We start from the raw sequence: 18,549 nt of genomic DNA on the forward strand, positions 1-18,549 counted from the left end.
CTGAGAAGGTCTTCCTTACATTTAATGTGAGTCCAGCCTTTCCAAATGGAGATGGAAGTTCTTTCTATGGTCTGACTTCATTCTCTTCTTTTGCAGTGCCTGGTACTGGATAGGAACTTCATGGAATGGAGCTAATGGGCCCTAGGGCAGGTTCGAGTCGTGCCACCCTGGAGGGGAAGGTGGAGGGTAGGGATAAGGTAGGGGATATCTTCCTAGAAGTTCTGAACCTATTGCCATTCCTACATTCCCGAGCGTCCTTTAGCAGTGAGCACTTCCTGAAACTTTCTCCCTTCTTCACCCTCCCTGCTGGATTTTCCATGATGAAAAGGGGCAGGGGAAGGGAGGTTGGGATTCTGAGAACCCAGTGCCCAGGGCTCAATGCCCAGTGCCTGCCCAAAGCAGCCAGTACCACTGGCTCTAAGGCCTTCTTTCCCTCCCTGTCTCATCTCAGCTGAGTCCCTTCTGTGCTCATCTTGTCTTTGGCAAAGGCTGAGAAGACTGGTTCTCATTTCCAGGGGGCGGAGCACCTGATTCCAGTCTTGCAGCAGGGAAGAAGAGTCTGTAAAGAAGTGCGTGATGACGGTGTGTCCTCCCCACCCAGAAACTGGCATTTGGGAGGGGTGGATATGGTTGGGACTGGGAAGCCTTGATCTTACTGCTCTTGGTTGAGTTGGTGTTCAATAGACAGTTTCAGAGGTTAGAGCAGTGGGAGTCACTGGGCACTGGGGACAGGAGAGGAGTGGGTTGGGGGAGCCAGGCAGGAACGAGTAGGGAGGCACTGGGAGGAAGGGAGAGGCAAGAGTTAGGGGAATACCGAGGAGAGTGGCAGGGATTGGAGGCTCCTGGAGAAAGGGCAGGGCTGAAGGTTGTCCCGTGTATTTTGGCCAGATTTGATTATGTAATCGAGATACACGAGATAATTAAATGTGTTCATGTCTTTGGAGCCTTCAACCAGCTCTTTTAACATCTTGCTCTTCCCAGCATTCCTTAGGGTCTTTGGCTGGGCCCTGGGATGGATGCTGTGGCAGTACCTTTACCTAAGCTCTAAAGTTACCAATGGAGAGACTGGGACTCAAAGAGGAACTTGATTGGACCCCAGAGAGGTGAGGGGTAAGGGCTAGAACCTCACACATGCTGGTTTTGCTGCTGCCTGGCAGGCCCATGAGAGGAACTTTAAGGTTCCCAGGAATTGGAAAAGGGTCACAAGATGGGTGGCCCAACTCCCAGCTCTGGCTTGATTCCTACTCTCAAACTGGGGATAGTGGGGAAGGGAGCTGCAGGAAGGAAGCTCATGAGAAAGGCTGAGAATAAGAAGTTATGCAGGAGGTAGCTTGGTGGGAGTGAAACAAAAATGAGAGGTTCATGGGCCAGCCAGGCATCCTGATTTCCAGCTCACAGCAGCAGGAGCTTCAGAGGGGAGGGAGGAGAGGAGGAGAAAGCCAGGTTGATATTAATAAAGGCCAAATAACTTCAGGAACACCTCTGGCCTCCGTCCACACAGGTTTTCTTACCTTGACTATGCAGAGGGTGGTCCATCTTGGCACTGAAGGTGGAATCCCCTCTTCCATGGTCTGGGGTGACCCCATGCCTGTTACTGAATATGCTCAGATCCTTGGGGTGCAGGGACTGTAGGGGGAGGATTTGAAGGTGTGGGACTGTTCTGGCTGGAGACCACTGGGTCAGGAGAACTCCAGTAGAGGGTTTGGGTGCTGGGAACCAGGAAGAGTGGGGGAAGGGGCAGAGCCAACTCCAGAGGCGGATCTCCTGGCTGAGGACAGAGGGTGTATTGTCCAAGCAGGAGGTTGCTGCAGCTGGGCGGGGAGCAGCTCAGCTCGTCTTTTCCAAATTTCTTTTGGGGGAGGGTAAGGGAAGGCAAGTCCCTCTTTACTTGTGGCCCTGGGGACTACAATGGTTGCTGAGAAACAAGGCTTATTTGACAAATAATGCTTCCCAGGAGCAGATGTGCAGCTCTCTCACTGAGAAACCAGATGCTGTGAGCTCGCTTAGCACTTGAGGCGACGCCCTCAGCACGAACTGGGACCCTAGTGCCTTGGGATCCAGAGTATAGTGTTTGATTCTGTTGAGAAGAAACTAGGCTAATGTGGACTGGGATACACGTGGGATCTAACCAGCCTCAAGTTAGCCCTTGTGAAGTAGGATACTGCACCTGCACTTTCCCCCTGCTTGTCCAGTAGTTCAAGATTTACAAGAGGTTGGCAATGAGGGCTGACCAGTCCTGGGTCCACTTCTGCAGCTGGGAGGCTTCTGGGTGGACCCACACTGTTTTTTTTTTTTTTTTTTTTTTTTTTTTTTGAGACAGGGTCTTGCTCTGTTGCCCAGGCTGGAGTGTAGTGGTGTGATCACAGCTCACTGCAGCCTTGACCTCCTGGGTTCAAGTGATCCTTCCTCCCGAGTAGCTGCGACTATGGGCATACATCACCATACCTGGATAATTTTTCTATTTTTTGTAGAGAAGGGTCTTGCCGGCCGGGCACGGTGGCTCAAGCCTGTAATCCCAGCACTTTGGGAGGCCGAGACGGGCGGATCACGAGGTCAGGAGATCGAGACCATCCTGGCTAACACGGTGAAACCCCATCTCTACTAAAAAATACAAAAAACTAGCCGGGCGAGGTGGCGGGTGCCTGTAGTCCCAGCTACACGGGAGGCTGAGGCAGGAGAATGGCATAAACCCGGGAGGCGGAGCTTGCAGTGAGCTGAGATCCGGCCACTGCACTCCAGCCTGGGCGACACAGCGAGACTCCGTCTCAAAAAAAAAAAAAAAAAAGAGAAGGGTCTTGCCATGTCGCCCTGACTGGTCTCAAACTCCTAGGCTCAAGCGATCCTCCTGCCTCATCCTCCCAAAGTGCTGGGATTACAGGTGTGAGCAACCATGCACCGCTAACGCACATCTTTTTTTTTTTTTTTGAGACAGTCTTGCTCTGTCACCCAGGTTGGAGTGCAGTGGTACGATCCCGGTCCATTGCAGCTTCCACTTCCCGGGTTCAAGTGATTCTTCTGCCTCAGCCTCCTGAGTAGCTGGGACTACAGGTGTGCGCCACCACACCTGGCTAATTTTCATATTTTTAGTAGAGACAGGGTTTCACCATATTGGCCAGGCTGCTCTAGAACTCCTGACCACGTGATCTGCCCTCCTTGGCCTCCCAGAGTGCTGGGATTACAGCCGTGAGTCACCGCACCTGGCCACACACTTTTTAAATGAGGATGTGGCCATACACAGGGCCTTCCTCTATACCCTTTCTGTACACAGCCATCATAAACCTCTTTCAACAAGCCTTTCCTATTTTTGATCCTTCTTTCCATCATTTACCTAGACCTCAGTATTGCACAGCTAAGAGAGTGGCTTGAAACAAAAGCTTGGAGAATGTGACTGAAACTGATTCCAGTGATAGAGAGGCAGTGAACAAGCATTACCTTGTAGGTTCCCCAGGCAGCCTGGACAATAGGGGCACCTAAAGCCACACTGAAAAGCCTTCACATCATCACAGCTGAGTCTCATATCCCTCAAGTTTGCCAATTTTGGAAAACAGAGAAAAATGCACTGGCCAGAAACTAGAAGAGCAGCTGCTCCAATTGGCTGGGAAATGCCGTTTGTGTTAACTGGCTCCCCCTCTTGGCTCTTAAATCCCCAAAATTGTTGACTGAGGTTTTCCCGGGCTCCTTTTTATGCTCCACCTCCTTGTGACCTTAGGGATTCTCTGCCACTGTCCTAACCCCTTTCATGCCTTGCAACAATGACCAGTCTGTCCCTAGCTGTTTGGAAAATTCCCACTGAGTCTGTAAGCCTCTGTTCTGGTAACCTTGACCAGGTTGTCACCAGTATCTCTGGTCCACCAGTGCGGTGTTGGCTCAAGGGAGCAGCACCTCTCCAGATTGCTGAAGTAAGGGAGGGAGATTATGAGGGAACTGCCCCAGGGACACAAGGATTCATTCTTAAAGAGTTCCCACATCTTGATTAAAATGAACAGTACAGGAAATAGACTGCAAGCACATCCAGGTGATTAAATAATTAACACTAGGCTAAAAAAAAAAAAGCAAGAGGGGAGCTAGGATGCAAACTGTATTACTGGGCCTCAATAAACATTGAAATGGATTCCCTTGTAACCCCACCCTCTGACCTTGGACAATATGGTATCCAATGCTAAATGAAAACTTCAGAGATGGTGGGGGAAGGAGGAACAGGTGGTCAACAACTCCAGTAAAAACCACTGGGAATGCAGAGTATATGTCAAAGAATTTCAGCATTACAATGAACTTTAAAGATCAGATTTATTTGGAGAAAACAAAAAACCCACAACCCAAAGGATGGGATTTTACATCAAGACATCTCCCAGGTAATAAGTCTACAGATTACAAATCATTTTCATAGAAGATATTTTTGTACAAATTTTACATGTATTCAGGAGCGGGACATTAATCCCCATTTCTATTTTAATAGGGGGGACAAGGCAGGGGAGAAGGAAAAACAGTTTTGGATATAACTATTTGGAAAGAGAGTAGACATGAAGAGGGCAAACCCTAGCTTTTCATTATCTACAATCAATGGTTTTTCCTTTAAAAAAGAAAAAAAAAACCTTTCAATGTTCAACACTATTTAAAAGCCCACTTCTTAGCTACTGGCCAATCCACACCAATTATTTAAATTCACTTGGTACACACCTTTGTCAACTGGGTAAATTATATTATGCCCACTGCTGCAGCACGCATAAACGAACACCCCTGCATGGCTGAACAGGGCCTAATCTAGGACTGATGGGAGAAGGGCTTGCAAACCAAGATCAAGGTGTCGTTTCTCTGCTAATACTGTCTACCAAGCCGATCCCTACAAAAATGCACATACAAGCAGGCAAGTTTAGCTACTGTGTTGCAAGAGAAACCAGGACCTTGTTAAATAGTTCTCTCCATTACCATTTATTCTCTCAAGGGAAGCTTTAAAAAAAATAATAATAAAGAAAAACAACACATTGGTCTGGCTACCTCATGAATCCAATAAGCATTGGTGTAGCATTTCAGTGGAGAAGGAAACTTGGGGGGAAAAAACCCATCAAGGTTGTGAAAAAGGCTCCCAATTTACCTGTCCCTGTCCCTATTTATCCACCATCCAAGACCATCCATTATTCTAGAGCACTCTGATCTATAAAAGGGGTCAAAGCATCAGGAGCAGGCAAGGAGTGAGAACCAAAAGACATCAAGAAACCGATTTGCTTGAGAAAAGCAGCGATTCTTCCTTTCACAACTGTCCATGGCTGAGAGAGAAAATGCCCAAGACATCATCTATGTGACTTAGAGACTGCTTTTTGGGAGGTTAAGAGTAGCACGAAGAACTTAAGATGACGACAAGAGTCTAAGTTTTTTGTTTCAAGGTTTCAACAAAATGTGGATATATTCAAACTTTCAAAAAGGACAGTGTTTAGAAAGGGTAAAACTAGGACACAGAAAACACTGGGAATTACCACGACCCCCAAGTGCTTCCGGCTCCAGGAAATAACCATTCATGTGTTTGATGGAGGTCACACAGTTTTCCCCTATTACCTGGTGCAAAATGACTCATCGCTTCCCAAAAGCTTCTTTTCAAACCACGATTTTCCCATTTATTTTGGTCCAATGCAGTCCTATTCTTCATGGCCTATAGTCTCATTCCCAACTACCCCCCTGGGGGATTAAAAAAAAAAATTCCCCCTAGGCTGGCCCCCAAAACTCAGAATTAAATAAGAGGAGGGGCTGGCAGCCTCCTGGAGACTAAAACAACTTGAGGCTAAATCTACCTTTCCAAGAGTGGAAAATTTATTCAGATAATGTTTTGAGAATTCATATATGCCACAATAGGATAAAAACTAAAAGGTAGAAATCTCACAATTTTCCTTCTACCTCCCTCCCCTACTGCCCAACCAGGTTCCAGACGTTATATCACTGTCATTACCATTTCTGCTAAATGGAGGCCCCCTAGGCACTAATCACACTGGCAACTGTGTGGTGACATAACGCACCACAACTCTTCCTCTAAAAAGCTGTAGTCCCTTTTTCTCTGGCTATATTGGCAATTCTCCAGTTACTTCAATACTTTAAAGGCTGCAGCAGCATGCAAAATAATTTCATTTTTTGTTTTTAAAAAAAGGTAAGAAAGGTCTTCAGGAGATGGTGAGTTTTATTTTGTCTTGTCTGGATAGAGGTTTTGATTTGCTCTCGAATGTTCCAGGGTGGAGAGAAACTAGGAGAAAGCACAGGATGTAGAGGTCTATTCGGCATAATCTTCTCCCTCGTTTTCATCTTCACCATCAACAGAGAGAGCAGCATACTTGCTTGCAGAACTGAACTTCTGTAACACAACGAGAGTGACAGGATAATGAAGGCCTTGAATTATCACATCAAAACCCAAGACACAGAATACTGATCCTTTGGCAATGGGGGATGACAGTCAGATGACACCCACTTGCTTGGTCATCAGCATTGTCCACTGGAGAGGAACTAGGGAAGAGTGTCAGAGGCACATGTGATCTTACTGTAGTCCCATACCACCTCTACACCTTGCAAAAGGGATGAGAACAAAGGCAGGCAGAAACCAGGAAAAAGCTAAACTTCTTGTGCTATTTCAGATAAAGACCAATGTCTTATTTCCAAACACTTCGTTGTATTCCAAATGGAAAGGAGTCCAACGGCAAAAAGTATTCTAAGAAAAATTGGGAGCAGCCTTCAACACTTACCGAAGCTGGATTTTCCTCAGGTTTCTTTGGCTCAGGTGCAGATCTGGAGTCTTGATCCTTTTTGCCATCTTTCCTGCAGAGACGTAAGCATAAAACCACATCTTTAGGAAAGGACTCGCCTAATACAAATAGGTGCATGCATGCAGTTTCAAGGCACTGAACAGGCATCTCTAGTCAACAGTCCTTATTGTCTGGATGATGTATTACTTCTAGATTTTCAGAATCTTAACTGTCTACGTTGGCTGACTTTAGTTTGCTCACAATGAGATCTGACAGTGCTTTGAGAACCAAGAACTTAGTTTCTTAATTACACAAACATGTGGATCAGAGGAAAGATGATAATGAGAAAGAGAACAAGCATACCTATCTGACTCCTTCCAGTGGTCTTTGTTCCCTCCGTCTCCTGGTCCACGGCTAGAGTTCCCAGTTTGGCCTTTTGGGACATTCATCCCATCTACTTTATTTTCATCTGCTTGAGCAGTAATGTAAACAAATTAAAGGCAAGTAAAATTATCAATGTCCCTCTCCTAAGATTTCCCTTAAGCTGAAGAAAACTGTGCCCACATGTACTGAGGGAAACTAACCTCACCCCAACCCAGACTTCCTTCCTGAAGCCCTTCTTTCCACATCCTCTATAGCACACAAAAATACAAAAACCAAACAAAATCCACTAAAAAGTTCCATGTAGGGATGTGCCATCATGAAAAGCAAGCTGGAAATAAAGACTATGACGCTCTGTAGTGACCTTGGCCTTGCTGATGGTGACATTTCTAATCTGGACTGAAAGTGTTAATTTCCTTCCGATTTTTTTCTCCTCCTGTCAAAGAAATGTTCTACCAGGAAAGGGCAGAGTTTCATATTTTCTCCAAAGAGCCCATTCCTCCCCTCTACTGGCAAGAAAAGGTAGATAACCCAATAATTCTTTTTTTTTTTTTTTTTGAGACGGAGTCTTGCTCTGTTGCCCAGGCTGGAGTGCAGTGGGGCCATCTCAGCTCACTGCAACCTCCGTCTCCCGGGTTCAGGCAATTCCCCTGCCTCAGCCTCTCCCCAGTAGCTGGGATTACAGGCATGTGCCACCACACCCGGCTAATTTTTTTGTATTTTTAGTAGAGACGGGGTTTTGCCATGTTGGCCAGGCTGGTCTCGAACTCCTGACCTGTGATCTGCTCGCCTCGGCCTCCCAGAGTGCTGGGATTACAGGTGTGAGCCACCGTGCCTGGCCAACCCAAGAACTCTTAACACAGTATCAGGTGCAAGACACACTGCTCTTCAAAATCTAATTTTGGAGACCTTTTTATTTAGGCTTCTAGGTGAAAAACCTATTTCCCATACTATGAGCTCACCTTTCCTTGCTGGTCCTTCCTCAGATGGCTGAGCTGGAGCTACTTTTCCCCCACCACTAGAAGGAAAACAGGTAATCACATTCATCAGTTGTTTCAGGAAGAAAACAGCCAAGAAACTTATAATCATCCTCCAAATGCAGTAGGTAAGCTTTACAGAAAACAAAATCATACTCAACTTTATGGAACATTAAAATATGGGAAAGAAAGCAATGAAAGCAGTAATTTGAACACTAAATGCCATATGCTTTCTAATTATCACATCATGCAGGATTAGTATTGCTATTTTCTTTTCTTTTGGAGTCTTAACTCTGTCGCCCAAGCTGGAGTGCAATGGCACATCTTGGCTCACTGCAACCTCCACCTCCTGGGCTCAAGCCTCTGACTTATATTTGCAGATTTGTGCGGCACTAGTACTCCCATCATAGCTGATTTCAAGCTACCAAAGTGATGTCAACTGTCTATCAAAACTCCAGAAAATGGAACAACTAGGTCTTATGAGCCAATTCCAGCACACTAAGAGACTAAAGCCAGCATAACTTATAAGGCGCTATACAATGCTGGCATCCTGTAGGGCATCTTCTGTCATTACATCACAGTATTTTAGAATCTGCACAGCTAACCAACTACTGTTTCCAAGCTGACTCACCTTGTAGGGGATTGCTGCTCTGTGTCTGAGCTCTGAGATCGAGCTGGAGGGTTAGAACTTCGCTTCACCCAAGCATTCTCCTTTGGTGGAGGGGCTGGCATTACCTTTAGGGGCTGATCAGGTTTGGGAGGTTTAGAAGTTGGAGAGTGACTATCTTCCTCCTTATTGAGTGTTTCATTTTCTAGAGACTTCTCACTCTCTCTCCTTCGTGCATCTGTGAAGCCAGAGTGAAAAGATCAAATTATCAGGCTGCAGATGCTCATGCATCTACTAGGATCTCAATAGTGTGAAAAATGGTTCACATCCAAGTTTTGGCTCCCAAAGATGGATTTATCCCTAAACCAGTGGTTTACAAGTATTTCCAGAACAATGTCTTACTGATGCACAGAGAAACAGGAAAAATAATGACCATATATACAACTTAAGGGACACCCAGCCATCTGACCTTTTTAGGAATGAATATCCTTGACAGCCTTTCTGTATTCTCAATGTTAAAGTGTCTTGACCTGGAGAATGTACATATGTGAAGAGGACCTATGATGAAACCCCAAACTCGAGTAACCACTGCTCAACTTCAAACTCAACACACATGGACTATGATGCAATCACATTTATGAAAAACAGCCTACTGGCTGGGTGCAGTGGCTCACGCCTGTAATCTTAGGACACTGGGAGGCTGTGGGGGTGGGGGGAATCGTTTCAGCCTAGGAGTTTCAGACCAGCCTGGACAACATGGTGAAACCCTAGCTCTACAAAAAATAGAAAAATTAGCTGAGTGTGGCATGTGCCTGTAGTCCCAGCTACTAGGGATGATGAGGTGAGCTGTGATCGTATCGCTGCACTCCAGCCTGGCTGACAGTGAGACCCCATCTCAAAAAACAAAACAACAACCTACACATGTGTGTTTTTTTAAAAAGGTAATACGTGTCTTCTCAAAACAATGAGCCTCCTTCGGGAGGCTGAGGCAGGATTGCTTGAAGCCAGGAGTTTGAGACCAGCCTGGGGAGTGTAGTGAGACGCCATCTCTAAAAAAAAATTTTTTTAAATTTAGCCAGATATGGTTGCATGCACCCGTCCTAACAGCTACTTGGGATATCGGGGCAAGAGGATTGCTTGAGGCCAGGAGTTGGAGGCTGCAGTGAGCTATGATCGCACCACTGCACTCCAGCCTGGGTGAGAATGAGACCCTGTCTTAAAAATAAAAAACTAGGGCCGGGCGCGGTGGCTCAAGCCTGTAATCCCAGCACTTTGGGAGGCCGAGGCGGGCGGATCACGAGGTCAGGAGATCGAGACCATCCTGGCTAACACGGTGAAACCCCGTCTCTACTAAAAAAATACAAAAATCTAGCCGGGCGAGGTGGCGGGCGCCTGTAGTCCCAGCTACTCGGGAGGCTGAGGCAGGAGAATGGCGTAAACCCGGGAGGCGGAGCTTGCAGTGAGCTGAGATCCGGCCACTGCACTCCAGCCCGGGCGACAGAGCGAGACTCCGTCTCAAAAATAAAAAAAAAATAAAAAAAAATAAAAAATAAAAATAAAAAACTAGGCCGGGAGCAGTGGCTCATGCCCATAATCCCAGCACTTTAGGAGGCCAGGGAGGGCAGAGCATGAGGCCAAGAAATGGAGACAATCCTGGCCAACATGGCGAAACCCCATCTTTACTAAAAATACAAAAAATTAGCTGGGCATGGCAGTGCTCACCTGTAATCCTAGCTACTCAGGAGACTGAGGCAGAACTGCTTGAACCAGGGAGCCGGAGGTTGCAGTAAGCCAAAATTGTGCCACTGCACTCCAGCCTGGTGACAGAGCAAAACTCCGTCTCAATAAACAAACAAATAAATAAATAAAAGAAATGCAAGTACAAATCAATTTAGAGGTGGGAGGAAAGACCTTAAAAAACATCACAGTGGCTGGCACTTTACAAGGCTGAGAGCAGCCTGGGCAACATGGGGAAACCATCTCTACAAAAATTTAACTGGGTATAGGCCGGGCACAGTGACTCACACCTGTAATCCCAGCACTTTGGGAGGCCGAGGCGGGCAGATCATGAGGTCAGGAGATTTAGACCATCCTGGCTAACACGGTGAAACTCCGTCTCTACTAAAAACACAAAAAATTAGCTGTACGTGGTGGCAGGCGCCTGTAGTCCCAGCTACTTGGGAGGCTGAGGCAGGAGAATGGCATGAATCCAGGAGGCAGAGCTTGCAGTGAGCCGAGATCGTGCCACTGCACTCCAGCCTGAGAGACAGAGCGAGACTCCATCTCAAAAATAAATAAATAAATAAAATTTAGCTTGGTGTAGTGGTGCATGCCTACAGTCCCAGCTACTAGGGAGGCTGAGGTGGGAGGATCACTTGAGTCCAGGAGGTGAGGCTGCAGTGAGCCATCATAATGCCACTGCACTCCAGCCTGTGTGACAGAGTAAGACCCTATCTCAAAACAAAACAAAAAAAACCACATCATGGTAAGGGAAGGGAGGTATTACAATTCAACCATTTAGGTTTCTAAAACACTAAAAGTGCTTGATCAACCAGTAATAACACTGCTTGAGAACACTGCTCTGGTGATGATAACATCAAAAAAGGTTGGTCTTGGGACAGCCCATATGAAACTCCAAGCCTTTGACTGTTCTGAATAAACAACATTCTAAGATGTCAAGACATAAAATGAAAATACACCAAAAAAAAAAAAAGACATAAAATGAAGGGACAAGCCTAACAGCCAAGTACCCAGTTCAGTGGTAGATTATTAAGCAGATCGTCTAGGTCTACTCTGGTACCCATTCCTCAAATTCTTTGAAGCAGAAGACATGAAACTCCAATTGGCCCATGCAACTCATATAAAGAGTTCATGACTGAATTTAAATACTGCAAAGTCTCTGCATAATTTGGTTATGGATAGTTTATGGAAAACGGCAATAACACAATACCCACCCTGGTCTGACTTACTTCTGCCAGATGTGGCGGAGGTCCCAGTCTGTGATGACTCACTTCCTGTCCTCGACCTTTCCCGTTCCTGAGTTTCTTCACTTCGCCAGCTTGGGTGTCTGTACGAGAGATTTCACAAAATACACATTATGCCTGGCTCAATGAAGGCCACCTTAGACCCATGCTGACCCCTCAAGAACCATCATTTATTAATACTCTACCACACTTGCTTCATCTATAGGTGTATGTGCATATAAATTTATCTTTCCCTCAAACTATTTGAAAGCTACAGACATTAAGACACACTTTGGCCCTAATTACTTCAGCAAGAATCAACTAAGACAGTTAAGAACGCTATCGGCCGGGCGCGGTGGCTCAAGCCTGTAATCCCAGCACTTTGGGAGGCCGAGACGGGCAGATCACGAGGTCAGGAGATCGAGACCATCCTGGCTAACACGGTGAAACCCCGTCTCTACTAAAAATACAAAAAAACTAGCCGGGCAAGATGGAGGGCGCCTGTAGTCCCAGCTACTCGGGAGGCTGAGGCAGGAGAATGGCGTAAACCCGGGAGGCGGAGCTTGCAGTGAGCTGAGATCCGGCCACTGCACTCCAGTCTGGGCGACAGAGCGAGACTCCGCCTCAAAAAAAAAAAAAAAAAAAAAAAAAAGAACGCTATCCTACATAATCTGCAATACTGCCCTTCTTTACTATTAACACAGTTACAAGCCACTCACTACCAAGCCTAGTTTTTCAGGGCAATTACTTATTATAGGAGGTCTCTAGCCTTTTAGATGCAATACCAGCTTTTAACAGTAAACACTTTTGTGATGGACAGGAAACAACTCTTCATTGTGTAAAACTGTCCCTAACACTGCATACTAACACCCCCAGCCACAGCCCACTAAATGCTCATCAGTGACAACCAGTGATATGATAACAACACAAATTTCCCAAATGCCCCTGGGAATGTAATGCCCCCATTAATAACCACTGGATTCCCAGATGGGATATCTATCAAGGAGACAACCTACCTCTCCCGAGGCCGTCGTTCTAGTTTTGGCTCATCCAGCTGACGCTGCAACTTCTCTTGTTCCTTCTGTAGCCGTTCTTCTACTTCTCTTTCTCTAGCAGCTGTGTCAACGGGCTTTGCCCCTCCAAAGATAGAAGCAGCTCGACTGGACTGGGAGGTACTAGCAGAGGAATCATCTTCCTTAGGAGTACTCCGAGGCTTTAGATTCAGTTTGGGTCTTTGAGGGGGACCTAAGTTAAATGAAACTTTAAGTAATAGTTTTCCAAATTGTCAGGAGCTGATGGCTGAAAGCCAGATTCCCAGATATAACTCCTATGAAATGCTATATGAGATTCAAGTTAGTGGCCTAACCAATCCGCAGAAAGCAAATAGGACATCATTAGAAAATAGGTAGCTTAGGCCGGGCGCGGTGGCTCACGCTGTAATCCCAGCACTTTGGGAGGCCAAGGCGGGTGGATCACGAGGTCAGGAGATCAAGACCATCCTGGCTAACAAGGTGAAACCCCGTCTCTACTAAAAATACAAAAAATTAGCCGGGCGCGGTGGCGGGCACCTGTAGTCCCAGCTACTCAGGAGGCTGAGGCAGGAGAATGGCGTGAACCCGAGAGGCAGAGTTTGCAGTGAGCTGAGGTTGCGCCACTGCACTCCAGCCTGGGCAATAGAGAGAGACTCTGTCTCAAAAAAAAAAAAAAAAAAAAAAAAAAAAAGGTAGCTTAGGCCAGGTGTGGTGGCTCACACCTGTAATCCCAACACTTTGGGAGGCCGAGGCGGGCAGATCACCTGGGGTCGGGAGTTCGAGACCAACCTGACCAACATGGAGAAACCTCATCTCTACTAAAAATAAAAAATTAGCCTGGCATGGTGGCGCGTGCCTGTAATCCCAGCTACTCAGGAGGCTGAGGCAGGAGAATCACTTGAACCTGGGAGGCAGAGGTTGCAGTGAACTGAGATCGCACCACTGCACTCCAGCCCTCCAGGCTGGGCAACAAAAGCAAAACTCCTCCTAAAATAAATAAATAAATAAATAAATAGGTGACATAAATAACCAAGTTCTGGCCGGGCGCGATGGCTCACGCCTGTAAACCCAGCACTTTGGGAGGCCGAGGCGGGCAGATCACCTGAGGTTGGGAGTTCAAAACCAGCCTGACCAATATGGAGAAACCCAGTCTCTACTAAGAATAGAAAATTAGCTGGGAGTGGTGGCACATGCCTGGAATCCCAGCTACTCGGGAAGCTGAGGCAAGAGAATCACCTGAACCCAGGAAGCGGAGGTTGCAGTGAGCCGAGATCGGTGCCACTGCACTCTAGACTGGGCGACAAAAGCCAAACTCCATCTCAAAAAACAAAACAAACAAACAAACAAAAACCAATCAACTTCAATTACTCTTGTACCACATCCATGATGTAGTTCAAGACCATAGGAAAGACTAAAAATGGTAAACATTAAAGTGATAAATTAATAATCTATTAAGATTTCTTTTATATGTGAAAAAATTTTTGACCATCATTAAACTACTGGATGAAAGTATCTTGCTTCGAAATCTGTGTGTTAAGAACGAATACAATGATACGGAAGACTCTAGTTCTTTTTTTATTTTTTTTTTGACATAGTCTTGCTCTGTCACCCAGGCTGGAGCGCTGAGGTGTGATCTCAACTCACTGCAACCTCTGCCTCCCTGATTTCCCTGCGTCAGCCACCAGAGTAGCTGGGAGTACAGGCACGTGGCACCATGCCCAGCTAAATTTTGTACGTTTAGTAGAGATGGGGTTTCACCAAGTTAGCCAGGCTGGTCTTGAACTCCTGACCTCAAGTGACCTGCTTGCCTCGGCTTCCCAAAGTGCTGTTACAGGTGTGAGCCACCACGCCCAGCCAGGAAGACTCTAAATCTTATACCCTTGTCTCTGTGTATAATATAAATTTGGCAGGTGGTTCATGGGGCAAAGCATGTAACACTGAACAAATAAACTCTTAAGGCAGCCTGATTTCTTCCTTGATTCAAGTTGTCAGAATACTTTCAAGAGAAACCTAAGTGTTTCAAGGAAGTTAAATTTCTAAAAATCATTGTCCTAAATATTTTGGATATACAAAAGATACAGAGAATATAAAGAAAGCCTATGTATACAATCACCTGACTTAAGTAATGTAACCTTAACAAAGAGGTAAAACCTCCTGATGACATGACCAGCTGCACTGTGTCCTCTAAATAACCACAAATGGTGACTTTATGTCCACACTTGACTTTATACTTTTACTACGTATGCACACAGTACCTGTAGATAGAGGGTACTGTTTAACAAGATCTAAATTTTCTATGAGGGCTTCAAGTCGACAGTTTATATATGTTCCTAGGCATATTTTAAATCTGTATTATAGCCCTGTCACTTTTATAAGATAAAACGGGGGCTCAGAAAAAGTAGCTCACTTCAGACATTTAAGATATTAATAAAAGAATACAGCCGGGCACAGTGGCTCACGCCTGTAACCCCAGCACTTTGGGAGGCCGAGGGCAAGTGGATCACTTGAACTTGGAAGTTTAAAACCAGCCTGGGCAACATGGAGAAACCCCATCTCTATAAAAAACATCAAAATTAGCCAGGCATATGGCATGCACCTATAGTCCCAGCTACTGGGGAGGATGAGGTAGGAGGATCACTTGAGCTCAGAAGGCTGAGGCTACAGTTAGCCATGATTATGTTACTGCACTTCTAGCCTAGGCAACAGAGTGAGATCCTGTCTCAAGAAGGAAAAAAAAAAGTAAATGGTGGGCAAACAGTGAAGGCCCGTGTATGTCAGAGGTATAGAGAAAGGGCTATCTTCCAGGTCCCAGGGAAACTAGAAAGGTCTAAACAGAGGAGAATAAGGTAATTAGATCTTATGCCAGAAAGACAACTGACAACTGGGGCCAATGTGAAGAATGGAGCAAGGAAGGGAACTCTGTTAGGAGGCAATGGCCAGTTATGTGGGTGCAGCAATGAGGCTCCAACAAAGCTGGCAGCAACGACTAGAGATAAGAGGGCAGATCTTAGAGGGAATTGGGGGTAAGAGAAAAAAAAAATCAGGTATGCAGCTTTTGGTGGGGAGGTAAGGGACAGTGTGAGAGAGGAAAAGGTCAGAAGTCAAGGAGAACATGAAGCCCACATCTGAGCCTCCACTTTTCTAACTTGTAATTTTACCTATACCACATAGAAGTCTTAGAATTAAACAATACATGTACAAGCACTCGGCTCACAGACGGAACAGAGTAAACAGTTAATAAATGTTAGTTATTCTTTGTAGGCTTCTTGCTTGAGGAAATAGCTTTTAAGAATGCAGTTTTCTGGCCAGGCGCGGTGGCGCACACCTGTAATCCCAGCACTTTGGGGAGGCCAAGGCAGGCGGATCACGGGGTCAAGAGATCGAGACCATCCTGGCCAACACGGTGAAACCCCATCTCTACTAAAAATACAAAAATTAGCCGGGCATGGTGGCATGCCCAGCTACTCGGGAAGCTGAGGCATGAGAATCACTTGAACCTGGGAGGCAGAGGTTGCAGTGAGCCGAGATTGCGCCACTGCACTCTAGCCTCGGCAAGAGAGAGGCTCCGTCTCAAAAAAAAAAAAAAAAAGTAGTTTTTTAAAACCTTTTTTTATTATTTATTACATAGGGTCTCACTATGTTGCCCAAGCTGAAATGAGACCTTGCCTCACTGCAGCCTTGACATCCCAGGCTCAAGCAACCCTCCCACCTCAGCCTCCTAAGACACTGGGACTACAGGCACATGCTACCACACTCAGCTAACTTTTGTATTTTTTGCAGAGATGGGGTCTCACTATATTGCCAGGGCTTGTCTTGAACTCCTGGGCTCAAGTGATCCTCCTGCCTTGGCCTCCCAAAGTGCTGGAATCACAAATGTAAGCACAACCCTGGCCTAAGTTTTTTTTTTTTTTTTAAACAAACAAACATTGAATTATTATTATTATTATTACTGAGGAAGGAGTAAAGACTTCACCATTTTTTGAGGGAGGAGGAAAGACTTCACCGCAATAGAATTGCCATATGGTTCTGAATAATTTTGTCATCTGTGTGTGTGTTTTTTTTTTTTTTTTGAGACGGAGTCTCGCTCTGTTGCCCGGGCTGGAGTGCAGTGGCCAGATCTCAGCTCACTGCAAGCTCCGCCTCCCGGGTTCACACCATTCTCCTGCCTCAGCCTCCCGAGTAGCTGGGACTACAGGCGCCCGCCACCACGCCCGGCTAACTTTTTCTATTTTTAGTAGAGACGGGGTTTCACCATTAGCCAGGATGGTCTCTATCTCCTGACCTTGTGATGCGCCCGCGTCCGCCTCCCAAACTGCTGGGATTACAGGCGTGAGCCACTGTGCCTGGCCAGCCAATGCTCTTTCTGCTATGCTTTGCTACTTCCTGTACCATGCGCACATTGTATCTGTGCCCAACTCAGTGGTTTGTAACACAATCACAAATTTTCCGTAGTTTTCCCAGTTTCTGTTCCATGAAGTAAGTAAAAAGAAAACTATTACCTCTATCATCGCGCCTATAATCATCCCGAGAGTAATCATCTCTGGAGCTCCACGACCGATCATCTCGTCTGTCGTATCGGTCTTCATAGCGGTCCCCGCCTCCTCTGTAGTCATCATCCCTGCGATACCCACTGCCAAATGTTCTTCTGCCACTGCCTATCCGGGAATCATAGCCTGTAAACATATCCCAAATTATAATCATCACAGCAGAGAGAGAAAAAAAAGCAAAAAAGTTACTGAAAGAACAATTCAACACAAACGTTTTACAATTACCTCTATCATAGTCTCTGCTGCCTCGGTCATCATAGCGTTCCCGGCCACCATATCGATCCATATCCCGGCGTGGGCCATCCCGATACCCATCCCGATACCCATCCCGATACCGGTCTGAATCATAACGATCTCGATACTCTAGAGAAAAGAGACAAGTAACACCATCCCCTTTTCTCTGACACCATTAATAGAAACACAGTAAGCTATCACACCAGTTTGGAAGAATTTGTGTTTATTTAAATTTTCTATCTGATTTCTTCAAAAAGTTTCTCAGGTGAAATAAATGTTGCTCAGCTAATAATTTGGGAAGGGTGGGTTGGAAATAAAAAAAAATCCCTAAATATTCCATAATGAATTTCCAGGAGAAAAGGTTTATATGCAAAAACAAAAAACAAAACAAAACAAACAAACAAAAAAACAAAGTAAGCACCAGACACTAAAACAATACAGTTGGAATCTTCCATGTGTGATCCCAAAGACCACCTGTTTTTTAATTAAAAAAATTTTTTTAGCCAGGCGTGGTGGCTCACGCCTGTAATCCCAGCACTTTGGGAGGCTAAGGTGGGCGGATCACGAGGTCAAGAGATTGAGACTATCCTGGCCAACATGGTGAAACCCTGTCTCTACTAAAAATACAAAAATTAGCTGGGCATGATGATGCACACCTGTAGTCCCAGCTACTTGGGAGGCGGAGACAGGAGAATGTGTGAACACGGGAGGCGGAGGCTGCGCTGAGATCACACCACTGCACTCCAGCCTGGCGACAGAGTGAGACTATGTCTCACTCAGAGTCTCTCTATGCTGCCCAGGCTGGTCTTGGGCTGCTGGGCTTAAGCAGTCCTCCAGCCTTGGCCTCCCAAAGTGTTGGGATTACAGGCCTGAGCCATAACAACCAGCCACAAAGACTACTTTATTTAAGAGACAAACAAAATGAGAAACAATATATGCAACATATGATTAACAGGACATAATTTTTTTTTTTTTTTTTTTTTTGAGACAGAGTCTCGCTCTGTTGCCCAGGCTGGGGTGCAGTGGCCGGATCTCAGCTCACTGCAAGCTCTGCCTCCCGGGTTCCCACCATTCTCCTGCCTCAGCCTCC

At 45.9% G+C, this 18,549-nt stretch overlaps 1 protein-coding gene and 1 long non-coding RNA gene across 6 annotated transcripts in view; one reads left to right on the forward strand and one right to left on the reverse strand.

Moving 5' to 3' along the window:
- LOC104670612 overlaps nucleotides 1-18,549 on the forward strand; it is a 33,940-nt gene that overhangs the window by 930 nt on the left and 14,461 nt on the right. Inside the window, exons 2-3 of one of the 2 annotated variants that reach the window (XR_004059528.1) lie at nucleotides 97-197; nucleotides 516-582. This is a non-coding gene — a long non-coding RNA (uncharacterized LOC104670612). Of the gene's footprint in view, nucleotides 1-96; nucleotides 198-515; nucleotides 944-18,549 lie in introns of those variants that run through there. The other variant, XR_749161.2, reaches the window with a different exon arrangement.
- Nucleotides 4,269-18,549, reverse strand: part of EIF4B (eukaryotic translation initiation factor 4B) — a 37,380-nt gene continuing 23,099 nt past the window's right edge. The window contains exons 7-15 of one of the 4 annotated variants that reach the window (XM_010373952.2): nucleotides 17,451-17,588; nucleotides 17,178-17,351; nucleotides 12,664-12,892; nucleotides 11,654-11,751; nucleotides 8,709-8,922; nucleotides 8,063-8,118; nucleotides 7,083-7,188; nucleotides 6,720-6,792; nucleotides 4,269-6,334 (exon numbers count right to left, since the gene is read on the reverse strand). In XM_010373952.2, the coding sequence (XP_010372254.2) occupies nucleotides 6,254-6,334; nucleotides 6,720-6,792; nucleotides 7,083-7,188; nucleotides 8,063-8,118; nucleotides 8,709-8,922; nucleotides 11,654-11,751; nucleotides 12,664-12,892; nucleotides 17,178-17,351; nucleotides 17,451-17,588 (1,169 nt within the window). In that variant the 3' untranslated portion in view covers nucleotides 4,269-6,253. Of the gene's footprint in view, nucleotides 6,335-6,719; nucleotides 6,793-7,082; nucleotides 7,192-8,062; nucleotides 8,119-8,708; nucleotides 8,923-11,638; nucleotides 11,752-12,663; nucleotides 12,893-17,177; nucleotides 17,352-17,450; nucleotides 17,589-18,549 lie in introns of all 4 variants that reach the window. The other 3 variants (XM_030938613.1, XM_010373951.2, XM_030938612.1) reach the window with 3 other exon arrangements.

This window comes from Rhinopithecus roxellana, chromosome 10 (assembly GCF_007565055.1).
Source record: "Rhinopithecus roxellana isolate Shanxi Qingling chromosome 10, ASM756505v1, whole genome shotgun sequence".
Taxonomy (NCBI): domain Eukaryota; kingdom Metazoa; phylum Chordata; class Mammalia; order Primates; family Cercopithecidae; genus Rhinopithecus; species Rhinopithecus roxellana.